The sequence below is a fragment of the Gallinula chloropus genome (genome assembly GCF_964237585.1).
Source record: "Gallinula chloropus genome assembly, chromosome: 8".
NCBI classification, from domain to species: domain Eukaryota; kingdom Metazoa; phylum Chordata; class Aves; order Gruiformes; family Rallidae; genus Gallinula; species Gallinula chloropus.
This window is the reverse complement of record NC_140093.1, coordinates 25,705,952-25,728,655: the sequence shown is the minus strand read 5'-3', so window position 1 is coordinate 25,728,655 and position 22,704 is coordinate 25,705,952. Positions and strand designations below refer to the sequence as shown.

Sequence of the window (22,704 nt, the reverse complement as noted above, 5' to 3'; positions counted from 1 at the left end):
GGATGCTGCCCTTGTATCTGCTACCTGGGTATTGGGATGTTACAATTCCTCCTTGCTTCAGATGGTGATATGGCCATCACCATAGAAAACTGTCTATATATAGCTCTGTGTACCTCATGTGGGGGACGATATCAACTCATGGCAGCATAAAAAAGAAAATCACAGAAATCTGCAGTGGGTTTTGTCTCAAGGTGTATACAGAAGTGCTGGAGCTTCTGTTTGGTGTTGTCATTGACAACCAGGAGAATAGCATGTCTTTGTGGCATGCTGAGACTTTTAGTGTGGGTCTCTAAATTGCACAGCCAGAAATGTGTTCCAGTCCTGAAGCTTTTCAGCGACATACTTTTAGGCAGAAAAATGTCAAGCAGTGAGCCCTGTAAGTTGCACTAGGCATTTTTAGACTTGATTGAAGTGTGTGTATATATAAATATATAAGAATAGCCACCTTACCTTATTGCTAGGAATTAAGAGGCATGTATAAACTGCATGCAGCAACAGTAAGGGCTGGATTCAGAGGGAGCTCTGGCTGGAGACTTGTGTGGCTTTGGTGGTGGTGGGCTCGGTATCTACCTGGCTCATGCAGCCAGCTGCGGCTTTTGATTCTTACTGGGTGACTGTGGTGCTTGTGCCTGAAGAAGCTGAGGCTCAGTGGAAGGTTTTTCTTGGAAGCTGGAGAGCTAGGGTTGTCTGGACTACTTGGATTGCTTAATCACAAGCCTGCATGAGAGAGCATGCTTTTGTAATATTAATTAGGGGGAAATCCAGCCTAATCATCAAAACGCTTCCAGTTAGTTGGTCTGTTAACTGGATTCTACTATTCTTTAGGGTCAAAGGTTTTATACATGGGAAGACAGGGAGAAGGTGGATTAATCATCACTAATCTGTAAAGCATTGCTGGATGCAGTCATCTTTGCGTGCCTCCGGGCATCCTCCCAGTTGCCCGTGACATAACTTACAAATCGTGTTTTACAGCAAGGTACTTGCCTGTAAGTACTGTGTAATTCAGTGCACCTATACTAAATATAAACAACTCTTGAATAAGCAGAATGATATAAAGAATTGCCTCTTAGCTTTGGAGACCAGGTAGCATGGAGTAGCCAGTCACCTCCATGTGAAATTAAAGGTTTAACTGTATAAACTAGAGAACTATGATTTTTTTATTATTATTAAATAGATTCTATGTGTGAAAATGAGACAGTGGAATATGTGAAACCGTGTGAAATCAGAGGTGTATCTCCTCAGCGATGATTAAACTGATGGGGTAGGTGGCCACAAAAGGTGGTAGCACTCTATAGCTGTAGCTCCACAGATGTTTAGGCTGGCATGCTATGGAAAAAAGCTGTCCTGTGTGTTGCTCTTCCTGTACCAGAATCTAGTTTACAACTCAACTATGCAAATGCTTCTACAAACACAGGGGAGATACCTGCTGAAGTTGGAGCCACTGATCGTAGGCAGGAAGGTGATGGGGCAATTCTAGTAGCAATGCTTGTGTGAGACAGTTGGAGTTGTTTGTTGTGGCCTTGAAATACACTGAAGTGCTAACTGTTTTGCTTTATCCTTTAGTACCTTTTCTTGAGTGGTGTCTGTGGAAACACATGAGTTCTGGCAGCTACTGCATCTTGCCTGTGGTTTGGTGTTCACCTTTAATAGTCAGAAAGGTGCTCTTGCTTTTATTTCCAGGCTGAAATCAGGAGGTGACTCATGCTGGGGTATGATAAATATGCCATAAAGTGGTTTAAGTATGGAAGCTTATTCATCTTGTGGATTGATCTTCCCATGGTGGAAATCTCAGTCTTGCTGACCACACTCAGCAACTTGCTGTAAGCCATGTGCTTCAGGCAGCCTCCTGTTCTCTTCTGGGCTTTAGAAACACTGGCCTGAAGGTTTTTAGTATCTTGGGACTATGAGAACAGCTATGGAAGGTGTCAAGGCTGTTTACCAGTGAGTTCTGAAGACCAGTACTCATGGCTGTGTGTATTTAGTGGCTTCAGTGTGCAGGTGTAAGCTGTTTGTGAGAAATCCTAGTTGTCAGCAGACTGTAAGCTGCAGTTGGAGATCACACTGGAGTCTCCAGCAGCAGTACTGAGAAATGTTGGTACAATTCAGCTGATGTGCTGAATTCACGTTCGTCAGCTATGTAGCTTTGACCAACTGTTGTGTTTTCCTCTTAAATGCTGTTCTTATTTAAGAGGACTTGAACTTTAAACATCTATTCCTGCAAAAGGGTGCGTTGTACTATTTAATGATGGTCCTTATTACTTTGGAGATGGCTGTGTCATCTGGTCTCAACTGCAAGCTTCTGTTGGCCAAAGGTTGTGAGTGGCTTTGGAGGTTTCTTCTTTCAATACAAGGGCAGTCTGTCACTGGCTCTGACAGGTTACAGGCACAAAAGCAAGAGGAAAACTGGACCTACCTCTAACTCACTTTTCTTCTTCCATTCTTACTTTATATCCTTAAGCAACCTAAGAAACCCTGTGTAAGCGGATGCCTGTTAACTGTACGTCTCCATCTTGTTATATACCTTCCTTTTTCTGGAAGGAATAGTTCCTGTAGCTTTCTCAGCAATGAAGCAAGCTTGAGGCCTCCAGCTGCTCTGGCAGCTCAGTTGAAGAGGCTGCTTTCCCAGCTAATTGCCTACTTCCTCTGCCGAGGTTCGTCATCTGCGTTACAGAAATAGCCGTGGACTGTGCGGAGGCTTCTCAGCCAATGCAGCTCACAACTCAGCCTACAAACTTTCAATCTGAACTGAATCAGATGGGATAATGCACTGGGGTCATGACCTGCTCTTGCAGGATTCTTCTGCATAGTTCATATTCAGCTGTTCCTTTTTTTTTTAAATGGAAACTTAGGTCTTGCCTTTCCAGAAGCCTGTAGTGAAGCCAGTGGGATTAATTGGAAGTGAGGTGGGATAAATGAAAAAACTGTGCTTTCTTAAATCCAGGGCTTCTAAATAGCTGTTAATAGTCCTTTTAACTGGTTCATGTAAGCCCTCTTGCAGATGACTGGAGAGGTGTCTATCTCCATATACAGTTTGGGTTCCCAGCACAATGCTTCCTTCCTGAATCCTTACTGGGTGTGACTCCTGCATCCTTACAGCATCTGTGACTTCTGATGCTCTTCTGGCTGACTGGGTCTACTGCTGAAGCTGGTGGGGGGGTGGGTGTGGAGGGAAAGAAGAATATAAGTAAATGTCTACATGCTGTAAAGGGAAGTTACCTTTTTTGGGTAATTTTAAGTTAGTTCTGAAACGGTTGAGGAGAAAGTCACTAGAAAACTATTGCCTGGTATTTCTGCAAGCTTAAGTCTGTTTCAGTGATGCTGTCCTAAAGATAGAAAATCAATGTTTTTTCATTTTAAATATTAATAACTTTGGTCCCTGGCTGTATTACATTTTAGGGCTTACATTTGTTATCTAGTATTTCAGATGGGAGCAGTGCTTCTAAGTTCACTTGCAAATAGGAAGCTGTTGATTATAAATGTTGTTCAGTATGATTAATAAATACAGAGCCAGTCACTTATCACTGCAGATCTCCAGTGACAAGTGAAGCAAATGGTTAGAACAGTGATCCTGATGCCTCCAGGTACTTTGTCAGACGGCACTATTCCCCAGACACAAATCCTTTAAGTTTCAGGTCTTGGATATCAATGAGATTGTTCATAATAAGGACTTTTAAGAGCTTGTACTTGCACAGAGAATATTGGAACTCTTCCAATGTAATTTTATGGTGAAGTGAGTGTATCAAATACAACTGTGTAACTTCACAGAACTGCCAACACTGTTACTGACATAGCCTTACCTCTTGTAGGAGGGAGAATAAGTAAAAATTCAGTAAAGCTGAATTACTTGTGTTATTTTTAAAAGGAGCTTCTTGAAGACCACTTGGAAGGCTGAGAGCCTGTCTCTTACTTGTTAACATTTGGGCATCTCTAACCAGAGCATGCATAGACTTTGGGCAGATGTCCTGTGGCTGATACATCCTGCCATCTCCCTTAGCTTCCCAGGTGAATGAAAATATTACTGCTACATAGGAAATCCCATTTTCAGATGTGCTGTAAACCCAGACTGAGCAGTAGGGTGTGGAATGATGGGACCAGGGCTTCATAGAGTGTTGTTTAATAGGATATGAAGGATATGATGGGATTTGTAGAGTAAACAAAAACTAAAAGGTGTGGAATCTGAAGGCAAACAATCCTTCACTACCCTGCAGCAACTCGCATGCCTTGTCAAAGCTCTCCTGAAATGTTCACTCTTATTTTGAGGGTTTAATTCTACATCTTTAGCTTTTGTTGGTTTTTGATTTACAAAATTATTTCCTTTGCTTGACATGCTCTAGGATCGAGCATTACAGATACTAGTTTCTTAACCCTTCTGAAGAAGGATGTGTACTGGGAAGCTCATGATGCTCAGTCTGCTCCAAGCACAGCTCTCCATGCAGTCTCAAAGTGGCCATGGAGCCATCTCCAAGACTATTTCTGTGCTCAGCCTGCATGTGCAGCAGACAGGGCACATGCCACTGGCCAGGAAATTAACGTTTACCTGGGAAGAGAAGGAGCAAACTTCAGTTTGTGTGTAGAGACATGGGAGTCCTGGTAACAGGTGAGTTCTGCAGCAAATTGCAAGATCAAGGGTACTAGATTTCCCTTTAATATCCTTTTAGGAAGAAAAGAAGGTCAGATACTACAGCAGAAGTGGAGGTTAAGGTGATGGTGAGGGACCTGAGTTGGTAAGACAGCAGCCATTGCTGCCCAGTGCTTTGTGAGGTAAATCTATACTTACACAGGCCATTACCAAAGAGTTAATGCCCAGTTCCTTATTAGTGGGAGCTTGCAAGCCCATTTGCCTTTGGCTCTTAATGAGTCTGTGCTTGTGTAGTGTCAATGTGGGAACTGGGGTTCCATGAGGCTTTCTTCTGTAAAAACTCACACCAGGAGTCTGGGATGTGAACCTGCTGCTCACCTGTAGGCGAGCGCTTTGATGGTGGAACAGTCGCTGCCTCTGCTGGGGTGAGTCTTGAGCAGGAGGGTATGGCCTCACCACCCTGTTGTGCAACACTGCTCTGCTGCATCTTTTGGGGAAACTGGTTCTGCAGCTTTAGTCATGATGGGGTGACCGTCCCATGCTGCTGCTTCATTATGTTAAAACAACCACGTTGCATAAAGAACTTGGGATCAACAGAGCCACTTTGGGACACCAGGAAATCAAATGTAGTCTTCTTTACTCTTCCTGATACTATAGGATTTGATAATGGATCTTAGACAGCTGAGTTTCCTCAGCTGTAAACACAGGAATATGTGCTTTAATAAAAGGTGTTTGGCCTACTGTGTGAGAGAACACAGATAAAATTGTGAAGTGGTGGCAGGACTGTAAAATCCCAGAGCTGTCTCCATAAACCCCCTGCTCTGTGACATCAGCCAGCAGTGTATTTGCTTCATGAAGCAGGGCTCAAGTTGCTTTTTTTTTTAATTATGTATAAATGAAGGATGGTAGTAAAAATAAACTACATGTAAATGCCTATCTCAGTTCTTCAAATTCTGAACAGTGCTTTTGTGGTTGTAGTATGGTTACAACTACATGGTGAAATCAGGCAGTGAACTGTTACAAGTCACCACCTAACCCTGTAGGAGATGGATAGTGGAGAGAAAAACCAGTTTGGTTTGTGAAGAGAAGATGCTAATCGTGAGGTGGCTGCAGAGTGTGTGTGCCTGTTCTTGGTACTGAGCGGGGAACCCCCCAAACGTCGTGCTGGGGACTCTTTGTGAGGAAGCACTGGAGCCCAGCTCTGTGCTGGTGTGGGAGCTGTGCTTGGACACAGACACAGTTCCTGTCTGGGGCCAGCCAGCTCTGCGAGGCAGTGCTCTGCTGGGAAATTCCCCCTTGGCAGGAGAGGCTGGACACAGCTGAAAGGGAGGCGTTCCAGATGGAGACAGTCCATCTTGAAACAGCCCAAATGCACTAGCAAACCCAGGGAATGAGAAGTAGCTGAGAAAGGAATAAGGTTGGGAGGGGAAAGCCTTAGAACCAGTGCTTTTGAGTGTGCCTGAAGTCACACCACTATCTTAACACACAAAATTGTTTTTAAAACCACTTCCAGCTTATCTCTGTGTACAACTTGGGTTTATCTCACATTGGTGGTAACTTACACCTCTTAAGAGCAGTGTAAGCACTGACTGAGCTGCCTAAAAGCTAGCAGTTGCCCTTTCTTAGTAATGCTCTGCATATACTCAGTCTTACAGGTACTGAATAATAAAAGTATGTTTTGTTCTGTTAGATATATCAACATGTAAAAACAATGTGGTTTTCTATCTATGGGAATTTCTGTGGGGTTTTTTTTCTCACTACTTGGAAGCAAGGGGAACTAGAAAGAGTTGTTAGATGAAAAGGGAGAGCCAACATTCAGGATGTACCAGAAAGCCCAGAGGAAGATGAAACATTCCTCTGTTCTGTTGTGTGGAAGAAGCTGCTCCTGAGCTCGTCTGTGTTCAGACTGGGTCCTGCTGCTCAAAACCCAAAAGCACATTCAGATGTAGCAAAGGCTAAGCAGAGGGAGAGTAGGAGAGGATGCTGAAGCTGAAGGTTTTGGCTTATAAGAGGCTTAGGCAGAAGGAGAACTGCCAACACCTGTGAGGGGGAGAGGAGAAGCTTACCAACAGGCTTCAGTGTTTTAATATGTTGCCAAACATGCATCATCTGAAAAACAAGACCCAGCATGTGACCTTCCCCTTGCAGTCAGAGTGGTCTTGCTGCTTTGGAGAAACAATTGCTGTGTGCTCAGCCAGCTCCTTAAGTGACTGTTACCACGTTGGAGTATTATCCAGTCCTGATGGAGAGAGTTAGTTAAATGCCTGAAGTGAAACTTCTTTCTCTGAGCTCACATGTCAGTTGAAATAAGACTTTTAAATTAGTAGCACAGATGGTACTGACAAGGAAACATCAACATCTCAAATTTGGAGGAGTCCCCAAATGTTTGTCCTGTGCTTTCTCTGGGCACACAGGCCACACATGGTGTCTCCACGTGGTCTTGGGGGCTCTGACCTTCATGGGTTTGATAGGGTGAGATCAGCAATGCTGCAAGACTCTGTGCCTTTTAGCTGTGCTCTGCTTAGCTGTGCTTGCTGCTGTTTTGGTCACAGCTATTCGCAGAAGTGAAGTCTGGTCTCTGAATTTCCTTATGCTTAATATGTCTTTAAAGAGCAGAATCTATCTTACAGCACCAAGAATGAGCCTTTGGAGTTACACCTTACTGTTGTTGAACTCAGGCTTCAAAATAAACACCTGAAGGTGTCTCATGGGATACTAATGTATGTATAGTACTTAGTGCAGTTGGTACAGATATCTAAAAATCTATGTACAGGTCACTATGTCTTCCCAGTTCATGTCAAAGTATTATTCAGGCTTTCTGGGACAGGTCTCTCTTTTTCCCCCCAACTTGTATTTCAAATCTGGGTATTTTTCTAGCTTGTGTCGTTGCCTCTCATCTTGAACCAGACGAACTTCTTCCTCTTGGGAAGAGTGCAGCAGCTCAGGCTGGCACTCTGAAAACCAAGTCCTTCCGAAGCCAGCTTTTCCTGTAGGAGGATATCCATGCTCAGCAGCTTTCTGTGCCTGGGGCTGAAGCCTGGAACTTATCCCTAGTCCACCAAATGCTTTTCTACACCCAGATCAAACAGTCTGTATTAATGTGACTTTGCTTTTGTCGCAAGCAGGCCAAAAGCATCGTGCCCTCTCTGTTGACATAAATACTTCCACAATAATTTCAGCTGAAAACTGAAGCTGTTTCTATGTGTTATGTGGGTGATGAGAGTAACTGAGCAGAGTGAGAGTTGAGTGTGCTGCCTAACATGTGAGGGTGAGCGTTTGCAGTGCTGGCTTAGAGGCTGAGGTCATCCAGAGATCGGTAGCCTGAAGACATTTCATCAGCTGTCCTGAAATGACACAGTTACCAGCATAGATGTAATGCACTGTGGTGTTCCCCTCCTGCCTTCCCCGGAGCCCTGCCTGGTTGGACTGCTTGTCTGGAAACACACAGCAGCTTAAACCAGGCTCTGCAGATAGATATGGGTAGTAACTACTGACTTGGAGTGGTGCTGCTCAGTGAGGAGCGATGGAGCTCTCTATACACTTGCTATGGATGGGGCATCCCTCTGAGGGCTCTGTGCACAGCCCTGTTACCCATTTTGTTCAGGAACTTTAGCATTAGTATTAAGAACTGGATGTGCATCACAAATTCAGTTTGTTTGGTCTTTATTATTCCCTAGATGAATTCATTGGGTTGTTGTCAGTATCTGTTGCCTTTAGAGGCTTAAGCAGGGATGTAGCCTTTCCTGTACATTATCAATCTAAGTGGGTAGGCTACCTTGATGAGGGATTTTTCTTCTGAGTCCTGTGTATCTCAGAAGCCCACACTTATGTAAATGAATTTGCCTATACACCTTCCTCCTCCTCAGCTAATTTTGTAAAAATATAAAGGTCATAAGCAAAGAAATGCCTAGCTTGTATTTTTTGCTTGGCTTTCTGAAGCATTAGATTAAAATTTAACTATCACAAAGTTTTTTAGCTTCAGTGTTATGAAAGCTTGTTGAAAGCTGCTTGGTATTCTGTATAACAGGTCAACTGTTTTCCAACCTACACATCTTACATCCTTTTGGATCTTTTCTCCTTGCGCTGTACTTTAAGCTGTTTCTTTCCTTTTTTTTAGGATATGCAAATGTACTTCATCTTAGTGAACAGCAGAAAAGTTGAATTTACTGAAACCCATGCCAGAAGCATTATTAACATGAATGCCACTTCTGCTGTAAGATAAAGTTAGCTCCTCAGCTGTTTAAGCTGTACAATGGGTATGGCAGGACCAAGAAGTGACGGCTCTAACTACTGCTGAAAAGCAGTTTTACTCTTTTTCCTTCTGCTCATGTCACTGAACAACTTTGTTTTGCTTATTGAGTGGGTATCTGCTAGGGGTTGCCCTGCAGAATGGAGACCTGTCTGCCTTAATAGCTAATGGGAGGGATGGGTTAGGCGAGAATAGAGACCTCTGGGGAGGTTAGGTGCAGGAGGTAACAGTCTTTACTCAAAACATAACAAGCAAAACCAAAATCCAGCAGCAGTGGCCTTGGGAGCAGAGTTGGGTGGTTGTGACAAGGCTTCCCATATGTCACAGGGAAAATGTGAGGCTGTTGGTAGCTGTCCCCCTGAGTCTGGCAGGGCTGTCACCAGTGAAGTAGCCAACTTGGGGCTTGCAAAGGCAGAGGGGAGAAATGCCTGGCTTCATTTAGGCTTGCACAGATGCAGCACCTAAATGACAATGAAACACTGTGTTATTTGGTTTCCTTGAAGTGTCACTCCTGTCTTTGCTCTCATGATATACTTCTGGCAATGTAATATGTCAAGGCTAGGTGTGCTCAAAATAGCCCAACAGCTTCTGGTTTGCTGACTGGATCAGGTGCAGCTGCCTCAATCAACAGCAAGGTTTGCAAATTACGGTTCAGATCCTGTGCTGACTGCATTGTCTATCCCATCCCTGGTCTCCATCAGTACATGGGACAGGCTGTGTTGCACTGACATTAACTGTTTGCCTGCTTGTAAGTGCATCTGCTAAGAACCTCACATAGTTGTGGGTTCATTTGGTTTTGGGTGGGTTTTTTTGCCAAGATACTAGGCAAAGGTAGAAGTGTGATTAGTATCTGAATTAAGAATTTTTGTTTAAACTGCCACTTGGGTCTCTGGGTAGGATGAAGAGATGATCACAAAACCACCAAAGAAACCCTTAAAGCCAACCCATAGCTTCTTGAAATGACAAGCCATGCTTGCCTCTTGCAAGGCAGCATTGCTGTTGGTGTAGAGCTGCTGCCTGGAAAGAAGAAAGCCTTCTCCCTAAGAAGAAAGCTAGAGACCTTGGGTAGTTTGTGCTAGTATCAAGAAACACTTAAGAACGTTCTTTAACATTTTTAACAAAAAAGTACAAATTTAGCTTTTGCTGCCCAGGCTTAGCCTCCCCATGGCTGCTTCCTGGCACGGCAAGTGCTGTGGGATGCAGGACAAATCTGAGTGACTCCTGTAACCTGCTTGGAGTCAGATGGTGTTTGGGTTTTCCACTGGCAGGTCTTGTCTGGAGCCATCCAAATGAATGTAACTTTCAGCTTCAGCTTGAGTAGTGCCTGCTGGTGGCTGGTATGGAGCTCCTTTGGGAGGTGTTGTATTGCAGTGACTCCAGAACTGCTTGGGGGATTAGTAGGTCGATGGGAAAGGCTTAATGAGTGGGTGGGCTGTTAACCTGCTTTGTGGGACAGTGTTTTCACTTTTTGTTGTGTAACTTAAATCAGCCCAACAGGTTCCTCTGGTCACAGCTATACTAGCAGCTGGGCTGGGAGAAGGATGGCTCAACTCCTGTGTTACTTCATGTTCAGCTTTGGTTCAAGCCTTGACAGAGCCCATTCCATCCCCTGAAATGGTGTGGAAGAAAGTGGGAGCGCTGTATTTGTTGCTTGCGAGTGTTTCAGCACAGCTACAGTACGTGCTATTAAAAGATGATTAAAGGAATCTGTACAAACACCAGCTGGCTTTCTGGTAACGAAGTGCTCCAGCGTGGTCTGAACTTGGCAGCGTAGGTAGGCTGTGCAATGGCAGAGCTCCTGGGTGCAGGGTGCCCTCCCGTGTGAGGGGGTGGCAGCTGCCAATAACGCCCCAGCCCGAGCGCGCTGCTGCCTGTGCGCTGCTGCTCCGCTGGCCCCCTTCTGCTGGAGCCAGCAGAGTCAGGGTGCCACACCGAGCAGGGGGCACAAGGGGAGGGGAGACCCATTTTGGGTTTTTGCATGTGGTGTGCGAATGACATTTTCATCAGGTGCTTGTGTTCTGCAGCCCGATTTGCCTTTGGGCGCCTTGACTCCGTCGTGTGTTTGAGACTGGTGCTCCAAGAGCATCTAGGTGTTAAAGTCAGCTCAGTGGGGGAACAGACTTGCTCCTTGCTCTGAAAATAGAACTTGAGACACTTGAACTGTGATACTGAAGTGTCTTAAAACTTGTGGCTGAACCTCTCAAAGGTGACCAGGGAACCTAATTTAATGAAATAGGAGATTACTGCATGACTGTTCCTCTAAGTACCTGTTTGCCCTAACAAAAAAGGCATCGAATGCACTTCCACGAGGACAAAATACAGCTTAGTAGTTACAGTACCCAGTGTTTAAGGTTTGGGCTTGGTTCTCTAATCTGTTTCTGAGAGGTCAGGAACAAACTGTTGCTGCTGCTTATGCCTCACCTCCCAGGAGATGATGGGTGTAACAGATTTCAGTATCACTAGGTGCTAGATCTGCAGATGAAGAGTGACCCATTTTGAATGTGAATTTCCTTCTGTACTAATTAGCTGCTGAATTTTTTTATATGGAAAAGTACAGGCTAAAAATCCAAACTTAACCTTTGCATTTTGAAGTCTAGAAGTCTTCCTCTATATTCCCATCACGGAAGATGCCGGTGATGCAGCTAATCTTTATTATTCTAGGCAGGTGTAAATTCCCACAACAGAAGGTCTGTTTGCATATGTATACATGCTTCTGTTTGCTGCAGAAAATGATCTATGAAATACACTGTGCATCACATCTTAGTGGGCGAGGACTGTACTGCAAGGCTTCTGAGCACGGATTTATCCTAAAGGGCAGTTTCACTAGAATGCCAGGGCTCCCTTTCACTGAAATGCTGCACTAGCTGAACTGGTGTGTGGTGGGAGGTAGTCTCCCAGCTTGGTGGCTTCTGTCCTGTTATATAGCCACTGATACCTAGCTGTTTTATAGAGATCTCTGCTGCTGGAAACCCCTATACCTAAAATGCTGGTGTGAGTCCCATTGCCAGAGCTCTGAATGCTGTGTGGAGCCTGTGCAACACTTGCCTGCTTCTTGGGTACATAAGAACTTAGGTTGAAAATAAATGCTGCACCTGTAAAGCTGACTCAACTTTCTCCTGTTCTCTTACAGGTATCTCCAACCAGAAATCATGAACTGGCACTTGCCACTTGTCTTTGTTCTTGGGACTTTAACCACTGTATGTTCCCAGTTCAGTTTTTACCCTTTGGAGGAACTTAGCTCTGATGTTGGAATCCAGGTCTTCAATCAGATAGTGAAAGCTAAGCCTCAGGACAACATTGTTGTTTCTCCTCATGGGATTGCATCAGTCCTGGGGGTGTTGCAGCTGGGTGCTGATGGCAAGACAAAGAAGCAGCTGACAACTATGATGAGATACAGCGTAAATGGTCAGTGATTCCTAAGGTGGTTTTGGGTGCGTTTTTCAGTATCTTCACGCTGTGTTGAGATGGCTTTCAAAGTATGGTAGATTGCATCATACACCAATTAAGTCTATTTACCAAAGCCCAGAATGGACATGCTTGAAGCTAATTGGCAATTTGAGTTTGGACATGTACAGATACTTGAACTGGCTTATAAGCAGCTTTGTTAATGACTTCAGGGTCCTGGCTAGAACTGCCTTCATCCTTGCAAAACTGATTTTCTAGAACAGTGTGGATGGCAGAGCAGTGCCAGCACTGTGCAGGAAGTCTGCAATACTCCCATTTCAAGGCTGTACTGAACAGCCCTTAGAATTGTCACTCCTTAGATAACAGGGCAAGAGAAAATTTATTCTTGTGGTGTTGAAAGCAATGCAAACTCTAACCATACAATTGATACTTTCACTTCGAAGCTCTTCAGTTTTGTTCACTTGTGTTTCTGCTGTCAAGATCCCTGAATCTGTAGTTCTTGTAGTGCCCTCTTCTTGAAAGAGCCGTTTCTGCTTGTCTCTGTGCCTGACACTGCATGTGCCTGTGTTTATATTCCTCTGCTGATGTCTGCCCCTTGAGAGGGTGTAGGCTGAAGGTTCTTGCTGCTTTACTTTGCATGCTGAATATATTTGCGAGTGTTTGCCAGCAAGACTTAACATCTTAGTGCCAGCATTCTGCCTTCCTTCCAGGCATAGGAAACCCTCCAAGAGGTAAGTGCATGTTTAAATCTTGAGTGATATTGTCATATAACATGTAGTTCTGTCTTCATTTGCTTTGCTGTTTTGGTTCTGTTTGGGTTTAAACTACAGCAAAATGATTTGCTAGCTTGAGATCTAAATGTTGTAGATTGAAAACTCTTCATGGGATAATCACTATTAGGAACATTTGAATGGTTAAAATACAAGTACTTGCAAAAATTTTTCAGGCACTATATCAACTAGTTCTATTTGGCCTGCAGACTTTCTAAGTCTGAGACACAGAGGTTCTCAAACTCCTTAGAGGTAGCCAGTACCTTGTTATGGAGCCTCATTATGGGATGCTACCTGTCTTTGCACAGATCTCCTGCTCTTGTTTATGATTGCCTTGTAGTCCTTTGACAACTACAGCAACTGTTTTTTTTGGAAAGGTAATAGTTGGGAAGTATTTAATTATCTTTAGCTGTCTTTTAATGCAATTTAGCAGCTGGAAGCAAAGAGGAGAGCCAGCATCATGAGACCAGCCAGCTCTCCCCGGACCACAAGAAAGTGCTCCGTGGACCACCAGTGGTCCACAGAATACAGTTTGAGAACCTCTGTTATGGTATGTTCTCCAAAAGAATTTGCCCATAATATTGGAGAGTGATCATGTAGAAATTCATACAAATTATACTGCTAAAGCATTCATGATACATGAAACAGCAAAGCCATCTGAGGCTTCTTCTTATATGCAGCTAAGAGAATAACTCTTAACTATTTTATTCCCTCTGTATCTCTTATCTTAAGTTTGTCTACATAAGGAAGCAGCCTGGAAATGTTTCTGCCTAAATTGTATTGGGAAACAGAGGGAGCCCATGAATAGCTGTGGTAAAAGCAGACAGTTAAGGATCCTCTTCAATAAAATGGCTGAACATGAAGTTGCTTGCCTGGCAATAGCTTCCCTGTGTAGACAAGCACTCATTTGTAAGCCATGACAACAGGGAGAACTGGGTATGGTGAACATAGCAGTTCTTCTGTGCTGCCATATGCCTTCTCTCATATTCAGTGGAGGAGCTAGCAAGCATGCCATACAAGCTGGTTTTGGGTCTTAGGATCTTGACTGTAAGCACTGGAACCTGCTGCTTTCCCTTTTTCCTTTTGTAAAGGCAAGCTCATGTCTTAAGGGATCAGATCCTGCTTGTAGCTTATTTAGGCCAGGGCCTAGTCTTTAAGACTCAGATTGAACCTTATTACAGAAATGTTGACACCTTCCTTTATTCTCCAGTAAATGGAAAGGAAGGGTAGTAAGAAAACAGCTTTTTGGCTCTGCATTCTGAGGTTCATGACTACCTGCATAATCCATCAGACCTGTTGGCTCTGAGTGAGGAAGCCGAGCCCTTGACTTTGTCACTGTCACAGACTGATGGGTGACCTGGGCTTACATGCTATGGAATATGTTTTGGAAGTCTGCTCTGTCAAAGAGCATGGTTAGTGGCTCCATGCTAAGGCTTGAAACCTCAGTGTTGTCCCCAGCACTGTCAGCAGCATTCTGAGCAGACTGCTAGAGTGGGCAGAAGGCTTCACAGTGGAGGTTGTGGTTTTGCTGGGAAACAGTAGTGTTCTTCAGAGGAGAGATCAGAAATGGGTATTTTGGAAGGCCTCTCAGAATGCCTGTTTTGGTCTCCTTTTCTAGTCAAGCACTTAATGCCTGACCTTTTGTGTCATTAATAGTTGCATATAAAGTAACTGTTTGTTCATCATCTTATTCTAAATTAAACTTGCTGTTCTTTCCGACTAGGAGTTGGTAAAGCCTTAAAGAAGATAAACAGGCTCATAGTCTCAAAAAAGAATAAAGACATTGTTACAATTGCTAATGCAGTGTTTGCAAAGAGTGGCTTTAAAATGGAAGTGCCTTTTGTTACAAGGAACAAAGAGGTGTTTCAGTGCAGTGTCAAGAGCGTGGACTTTGAGGACCCAAATGCAGCATGTGATTCCATCAACCAGTGGGTGAAAAATGAAACAAGGGGTGAGTATCAGCAAGTGCTCTCTGTAGACAGCAGAGTGGTATCTGAGACCTTCTGGATTCAAATGGAAATACTGGGGAAAGATGGGGAGGTAGAAAGAGCACTGCCTTTCAGCTGCAAGCTGGCATTGGTGTGATGTTTAGGATCTTGTTGGCCAGGAATCAGCAATCTCACTGCCCTAGCAGATGTGCCTGTCTGGCCTTGAGGGATGTGTATAGTGTGTGTGTCCATCTGCCCATGGTGTCAGGGACCAACTGAATGTGACCCATGGGATATGGGGAGATTCTCCTGTTCTCAAGAGGTGAGGCTTTATCAAACATAAAGGCTGCTTTCAGGCAACTCTGTTTGACTCAGGAAATCAGACCTGTGGAAGGCTGTAGAGCAATTCAGCTTTTGCTCTGACTGCAACTCCTTGTGGTTCAGTTCAAGGCTCTTGGCATCCCATTGTCAAGCTTAGAGGTTGAAGCCAGAGATCATGTTGCACAGCCATACTCATAGTCTAGGTGAACTACAGGTTTTTATCGCTTGGAGTTAAAAGCAGTGCCTCCTGGGTGTGAGGAGTGTTAACCATGGTCAATGTGGTACTTGTGAAATGAGGCTGTCAAATTCTTTCTCCACCACATCACCAGTTTTGCATAGCAATGTTGCTAGCAGAGTGTGAATGGGGGAGTCCTTCAGCTGAAACTATTACCACTCTAACCTTAGATCTGCTCACGTGTTGGACAGTGTAATGCCCTGTTAGTTATAACATCACTCTGTCAATTAGCAAGATGTGTCTGCTTTCTAACTGTATCCCAAAGGATACACTTTGACAGAGTACCATTTGCTTTATGAGTATCAAATATATTGCCCAACGTGGAGTTGCTGTGCTTGTGGATCAAGTGGCCTCTAAAGTAGCGTGTGCTTCAGGTTCCTAATGAACAGTTGGCCAACCTTACTTCAGCAGATACTCAGGCTTGCTTTATTTCTTCTAGGTATGATCGATCAGGTTGTAGCTCCGGATGATATTGATGGCAGCTTGACCAGACTGGTTCTAGTAAATGCTGTGTATTTCAAGGGCTTATGGAAATCACGATTCCGACCCGAAAACACGAAGAAACGTCCGTTTTATGGAGCTGATGGGAAGACCTACCAAGTTCCTATGCTGTCCCAGTTATCTATCTTCCGCTGTGGTAAGCTCAGCCACTCCCAGTAGCACCACCCATGGCGGTGGGATTTGCTCCTCTTCAAACTGGAACAAGAGTCTATTGTACATGTGGGGTTTCAATGGCATTGCTTACTGCATCTGATGTAGGGGGCTTTGTGTCACAGAAGTATCTCACACTGCTGAGGTATGGGTAAGCTTGCTGTGCGAGGTATTTAACAGCTGCTTAAGGCTGAATACGCTGTCAAAGTGCTTGCTTTATCCTGTTTCCTTTAAAAGGGAAGCCTGAAGTACCCCAGCTGGGAACTTTGCATGTTATTTAAGCTTTGCAGTGAGGAGAAATCCTTAGTTTTTAAGGGGTGAGAATAAAGGAAAACTGTCAACAGAACCCTGAGGTTTATCTGGTGATGAGCTATATAGGAAAGAAAGATCAGAATAGAATAAATCTGTATTTTACTGTATAATAAAGAAATGAAACTTGCACAGTCCCCGGTCCTGTGGGAGCTTAGGAGCATAGTATGGTGGCTGTATCTCTCGAGGTGTGAAGCTGCTCTTCAAATTCAAATTGAGTCATAAATGAAAAGAAGTTCAGCAGGTTCAGCCAGGCTTCCATCAGAGACTCTCAGAGCTGACACAGGCAGCTTGATGTGACTGACTATGTACTTCAGAGCTCCGGCGATGGAGCCCTATTGGGATTTTATTGGTCAAAGTCAGATTGAAGCTCTGATAAAAGAAAGTCTCCTCTTGCATCCTTCCAAGAAGAGAGCAGTGCTGCTTGGGACTCACTTCCATGTGTGCTAAACACAGTCTGAATAATAGACCTGAGAATACAGCTTGCCATACATGAAAAAAACAAGACCTGCTGTGGCTCTAAATGCCCAGTTTTACTGTCAGTAGCGCTCAGCTGATATTGGTGGACTTAAGTTAAACAGCTGTGGCTTTCTCTCCTAAACCCACATCTTAGGGCAGATGCAATTGCTGAAAGTGTGAGGTGAGGGAGGTGGGGGAGCCTACTGCAGTGTGAGGTTTGAAAGAAGTTTATAACTTTAGGCTGGGTTTTTTTGTTAAGACTTATCTTCAAGGATTTTGATTCTGAGACTAGTTAAACTCCATTCTGTTGGGCTGTGTTTAAGCTTGAAAAAATGTTGAGGTTAAAAACTATTGAAACTAGAAAGGAACAAGATGAATACTGCTGTAGGACCTGGGTTAGGTTAAGTATCCCTGGATATCCTAACATAGGGCTTGTATCTTAGTTATGCTTCCAAAGGAATCTTTAAGAGCTTATTCTTCTCAGCATCTTGAATCCCATTAGTTGACTGTGAAGATGAACTCCCCTCCTGTGTGATAAACCTCAGCAGTAATGGTAGTACCTAACAGATCAGGAAAGTAGTGCTCCACTGTTAGACAGCTTACCTTTTTGTTACTGTCCTGTAGCTGACTTATGCAACCAGTATTTTGATTTGCAGGCCCTATATTGAGAACCACTGTCATAACAAAAGGAAATAATCAAACTGCCAAGCTTGACACAATCACTGCAAAATAAGTGCAATGCTGCCAACTTGCTAGCAGTATGAGCTCAGTCAACTTGGTTGCATGGCCCTGGCAACAAGATTAGATTTCTAATGAAGATGTCAATTCTCAGCTTGGGCTGACAAGTGCAGGCTTACATGAAGAAAGTGGAAAGATAATAAGGTTTTATTGCTCTCCAAAAACTTTCCCAGAAACCCTGTCTGTAGTTAAGCTGACAAGTTTTCACTTGTAACTGCTATATAAAGCATTTGCTTCCCAGTCCCATGCCAGAAATCCTACAGTAGCCAAAGGGAACTTGGAGAGGATTGCTCAAAGAGCCTGTTGCTGTAACTTGTGGAGGTGTTGCTATCTCACTCCTCCTCATCTGAATAGCCTCCTGAACTGCCTCAAAGTGGCTGCTCTCCACTACCTTGAAAGACTTGAGACTCCTTCTTAATGAGATCCTTATTAAGCAAGAAAATGAAGTAAATGCAATAGACTACTTTAAACGGGAGCTCTTCCAGTAACTCTTGGAGAGAAGAGCTTGTCTACAAGATCTTTTCAGTTTGGAATGATTGTCTGCTGCTCTCTCTTGCTTTTTGTTTCTCAGTGCTCAGTAGGTCCTGGTACAGCTGAGATCGGAAGTAGAGATCTGATTCACAGACATGGTGATTTGTAACATAGCTGCCTTGCCACTCTGGGCTGATGAGGTTTGTCTGGGAAACAGCATGTGTGTCAGACTCAAATGAGTATTTGCTTCATGGTGTCATCCTGACTATGCTTTTTGTCGAACTAGCATCTGTCCAGAGCCCATGCCACTTCCAAAGGGGTGCCTAGCAGGAAGGCAGGCAGTCTGTGACTTCTTAGTCAGCTTTAAGATGTGGGCAAAGCTTATAGCAGTAGGTGTTTAAAAGGGAAATAGAGATTTAAGGCTGTAAGAATGATGACTCACTATCTCTGCTTACTTCTTCAGGCACTACGAGTACCCCGAACGAGCTGTGGTATAACATCATTGAACTGCCCTACCACGGTGAAATGATAAGCATGTTGATTGCTCTGCCTACTGAAAGCACAACACCACTCTCTGCTATCATTCCCCACATCAGCACAAAAACAATAGGAAGCTGGATGACAACCATGGTGGCAAAAAGAGTCCAGGTTATTTTACCTAAGTAAGTACTAATAGAACCCATTTGAGCTTCTGGGAAGGTTTTGGGGGGTCATATCCTGTATCTCCTCTGATACAGGAGCAGCAGTGCTTAAGGCAGCTTTCCTCCATAATACTGATGCATTCTTGTTTGTTCCAACTAGATTCACAGCAGTAGCAGAAACAGACTTAAAGGACCCTCTGAAAGCTCTTGGTATTACAGATATGTTTGACCAGTCCAAGGCAAACTTTGCAAAAATAACAAGTAAGTCTTGGGGGCTTTAATCCATGGTGGTCCTTTTCCATTGTTTCTGGTGCTGAATAAAGCACTGTTTTACCAGTGCAGTTGTCTGCTTTGTCTTGAATAAGTGTTACCATGACAGTGGAGCAAAGTTCTATTCTGTAGGCAGCCTAGCATGGCTGCTGGCTTGTGCTGAGCACTGCACTGGCTTCCCCCCTCTGGTCTTGCATTACAGTACTGAATCATGTTGGTCAGCTGCTTAAGATTTGATGCTACAACCTGAGGGCATTGTCTAAAACCTGTGGCAGGACTTCTAACCATACCATGCCTTAGACTAACAAATACTGCACCTGAAGTATTTAACTTGTTCCTGAAATATGTGCTTAATGACTTTCTTGAGCTGTAGAAAAACCTCAAGGACTAAATTCCCAATTTAAGGGACTGAACCAAACCAGGGCTGTAAGTGGAGTGTAGACAGTTTTTGAACTGGTGACTCTTAAGATGTCATCATCTTTGTTTGCTTTCATTAAAATCCTAATTAGCTTCTACAGAGGCATCTTTAAAGAAAATTCCTGTTTCACTGAAAGCAAGGTGTCTTGCTAAATGTGGTTTTTACACTCCCATTTATCTCAATGTGAGAAGGAAACTTAAATTCAGATAGCTTATATCTTCAGTTAAAGCTAAAAATGCAACTGGACACTCCTAACTAGAACTATCAAGTAAGAAAGCATAATAAATGGGAAGAGTAAGGTATGTCATTCCCTATTTTTTGTAATTACAAATTTAGTGACTGTACTCAAAGATATGAACTGTAGTGTTCTTCACTGCAACTTTGATTCCAGCAGGATTGTAGCACCTCTTATTACTCTTGCCCATGCTACTATAGCTGCTAGCTGCAAGGTACTTCAGGACTCTTGCAGTTTGTTTCAGTGGAAGTGCTGTTCTTGGGTTTTTCAGGAACAGAAGGTCTTCATGTATCTAACGTTCTGCAAAAGACAAAAATTGAAGTTAGTGAAGATGGAACCAAAGCTTCTGCAGCAACAAGTAAGTGACAACTGGTAACTGTCAGCCTTAAGGAAAACTGTAGTAGAAGGCTATACCATGAAGCAGAGACAGCCTGCTGTGAGGCTGTTGCAGGAACACACTGTAGTTTCAGATCAGTTAGTGGATTTTGTGTAACATCTTGGGGAAAATCCCAACTTGCCAATATTGATCAGACCATGGCTATACTCCAAGAAATACAAACAGGCTTACTTCTGGAGAAGTGTCTTCTAATAGCTAATGCTTTGGCTGTTAATGTAATGTTCCTGGCTAGCCAGGTGGCAGAGAGGACTGAGCTGTGACAACCCAAGACTTCCTCTCAGCTTTCTGTGGGTCTAGCATCTTTCTTTTTAAGATGGTTCCTATAACCATAGGAATGTGACCTGTGTCCAAGTTGATAGGTTTGGGCATTTATCTCTACCTGTCCAAGCTTCTGGTATACAGCAGGACACTTTGATTTGATAGAGTAGGTGTGTTGTGGAACTTGCTTTGTCTAACTCTAAGCCTTCTCTTTCTTGCAAGCTGCAATTCTAATAGCCAGGTCCTCCCCACCTTGGTTCATCGTTGACAGGCCGTTTGTGTTTTTCATCCGGCACAACCCTACAGGTAGGTGGCATTTACATGTAGCTGATACTCAGCTTCTAAGCAAAAAGCTATGCAGTAGAGAAGTCATCTGGAGCTACTGAATAACTCTTGCTTTAAAAAGACTAAATCTGTAAGGCTACCTTTATGCCTTTAGTATTAGAAGATTTTATTTGGAGCACAACTCATAACAGAAAATAGGTGTTAAGTGTAGACTGCTGAGTTAGCAGAAACAAGCATGGTGGGTTCAAGGGTACAAAAGAGGTCTTGAATGTTCATAGCTCCCCTGAATGGAGAGGAGAACTGTTACCAATAGCAAATTGGTGAATAGGAGTCAGCTTTCTGACAGACTAAAATAGTGTGAGGGCAAAGTTTAGAATAGGGCTGGGGGGGGTGTAGGGTGCTGCCCCAGCCTGCTATAAACAGAATTGAGTGTTCCAACGTGGTGACCATGGTTTCTTTGTAGTATGGGTTGACTCCTAGAGAAGAGCTGCCCCAGTTGCTTGAATGACTTGTGTACTTTTTGTAGTGACATGTGGATGATAGGCTAGTCAGGAGGATCAAGACACAGCTGCCAGGACTGAGGGAAGAGTAGGGTCCTGGCAGCAGTCCCCATCCCGAGGCTCACAGAGCATCAACAGATCTGTGTGTCTCTAGAAATATGAGCTGGCCACCTATCCAAACATACACTTCCCTGGGTTCACAAGCTTGAGGTAGGCTAGACAGGACTGTGGTGAGGTAGCTCAGCTGCACTCTGTGGGCTTTATGCTTTCATGGACAAGTTTAGCTGTATTTACAGGCAATGGTAATCCTTGTGTTTTGTTTCATCCCTCAGGTACAATCTTGTTTATGGGACAAATAAACAAACCTTGAATGTGGAAAAGACTTTCTCCAAGAAGTAAACACTCATGTGACACACCCCTGTCCTGTTAAATATTTTGTACACTACTCTTTGACTTCACTCAAGAGCTAGTTTTAACCACTGACTAGGTTTTGAAACAGGAGTCGACATAGTTCTGGCTTTGTGGGGAAAAGTACAGATTGAAAACTACAGTATCTCTTCAAAATGTCTAAAAAATTCTCTTAAACTACTGAATGGTTACCTATGCTAACAAACTTTTGAGCTTTTTTCTGTATCTACTAAAAATTTTATGTATGGCTTTTGTGAGAGGATTTTAACAGAGAATGATAAATGTTTCTATTAATGTTGGTTTCTTCTTGTGTGTGGAAAAGGTTTAATTTTGTAGATACCACCTCTCAGGATCAGTCTTGGTTCTTGAGTATCTTGATACCTGGATATTCTTGGTAGAAATAGATTAAAAGTTCTAGCAGTTTTTATTTTATGTAGTGCATGTATCACTGAGAGTTTTAAAACAAATGTGGTGTTAGGTACACATCGCATTGTCCTGTCTTACTGTAATGTAAACTTGTCATTGCTAGTATACACTTTCTATTGGATTTAAATTTTATATTTGTTTTTGTACAAAGGAAAAAATAAAACTGCATTATGAACAGTCAGTGTGGTGGGTCGTGGATGTGCTGCTGATGGGTATCCTGTGAAGTGGTGTTTGCAACTTCCTTCAAAGGAATGTGAGAGAAGGGTGGCTCTGAGGTTTTTCTCTTGTGTGGGTTTTCTTGGGTTGGTTTTGGAGTTTTGATGAGATTTTGGGGGTTTTTTTACTGCCTACTGCTGATTGCCTCTTCTGCTGAAGTCGTTCTGCTGTGGAGAAATTATCCATAGATCCAGTATCTGAAGAGCAAACTCCTTGTATTTACTAGTACAACTGCATGTGGGTACATCTCAGTGCACCTGTGGAGCCTCTCCTGTTCCCTGTGGTGTAGGTTATCTGCACATTTGCATGTCTTCAGCCCCTTGCAGAACTCTCCTGAGTACAAAACTCCTTCAGAAGATCATCAGTAAATCCCTCTGGCGTGTCAGGTATCTCTTTGTTTGCCAGTGCGTTTGCTGCTCCTGTGGCAACCAGGGCTTGGATGGGGAAGGTAAGTCTGGCATTTGCTGCTGCTGCTCCTAACAAGGGCAGGCTGGCTGATGGTGCTCTGGGGAGAAATCCAAGCAGCGCTGGACAG

General features: G+C 43.6%; 1 protein-coding gene across 2 annotated transcripts in view; it reads left to right on the top strand.

Moving 5' to 3' along the window:
- Positions 1-22,134, top strand: part of SERPINE2 (serpin family E member 2) — a 31,979-nt gene extending 9,845 nt beyond the window's left edge. For both annotated transcript variants that reach the window (XM_084267112.1, XM_084267113.1), the window contains exons 2-9: positions 11,959-12,233; positions 14,727-14,954; positions 15,927-16,124; positions 18,579-18,777; positions 18,917-19,017; positions 19,951-20,037; positions 20,557-20,640; positions 21,452-22,134. In XM_084267112.1, coding sequence (XP_084123238.1) covers positions 11,978-12,233; positions 14,727-14,954; positions 15,927-16,124; positions 18,579-18,777; positions 18,917-19,017; positions 19,951-20,037; positions 20,557-20,640; positions 21,452-21,489 — 1,191 coding nt within the window. In that variant the 5' untranslated portion in view covers positions 11,959-11,977 and the 3' untranslated portion in view covers positions 21,490-22,134. The remainder of the gene's footprint in view (positions 1-11,958; positions 12,234-14,726; positions 14,955-15,926; positions 16,125-18,578; positions 18,778-18,916; positions 19,018-19,950; positions 20,038-20,556; positions 20,641-21,451) is intronic.
- Positions 22,135-22,704: the final 570 nt, after the last annotated feature.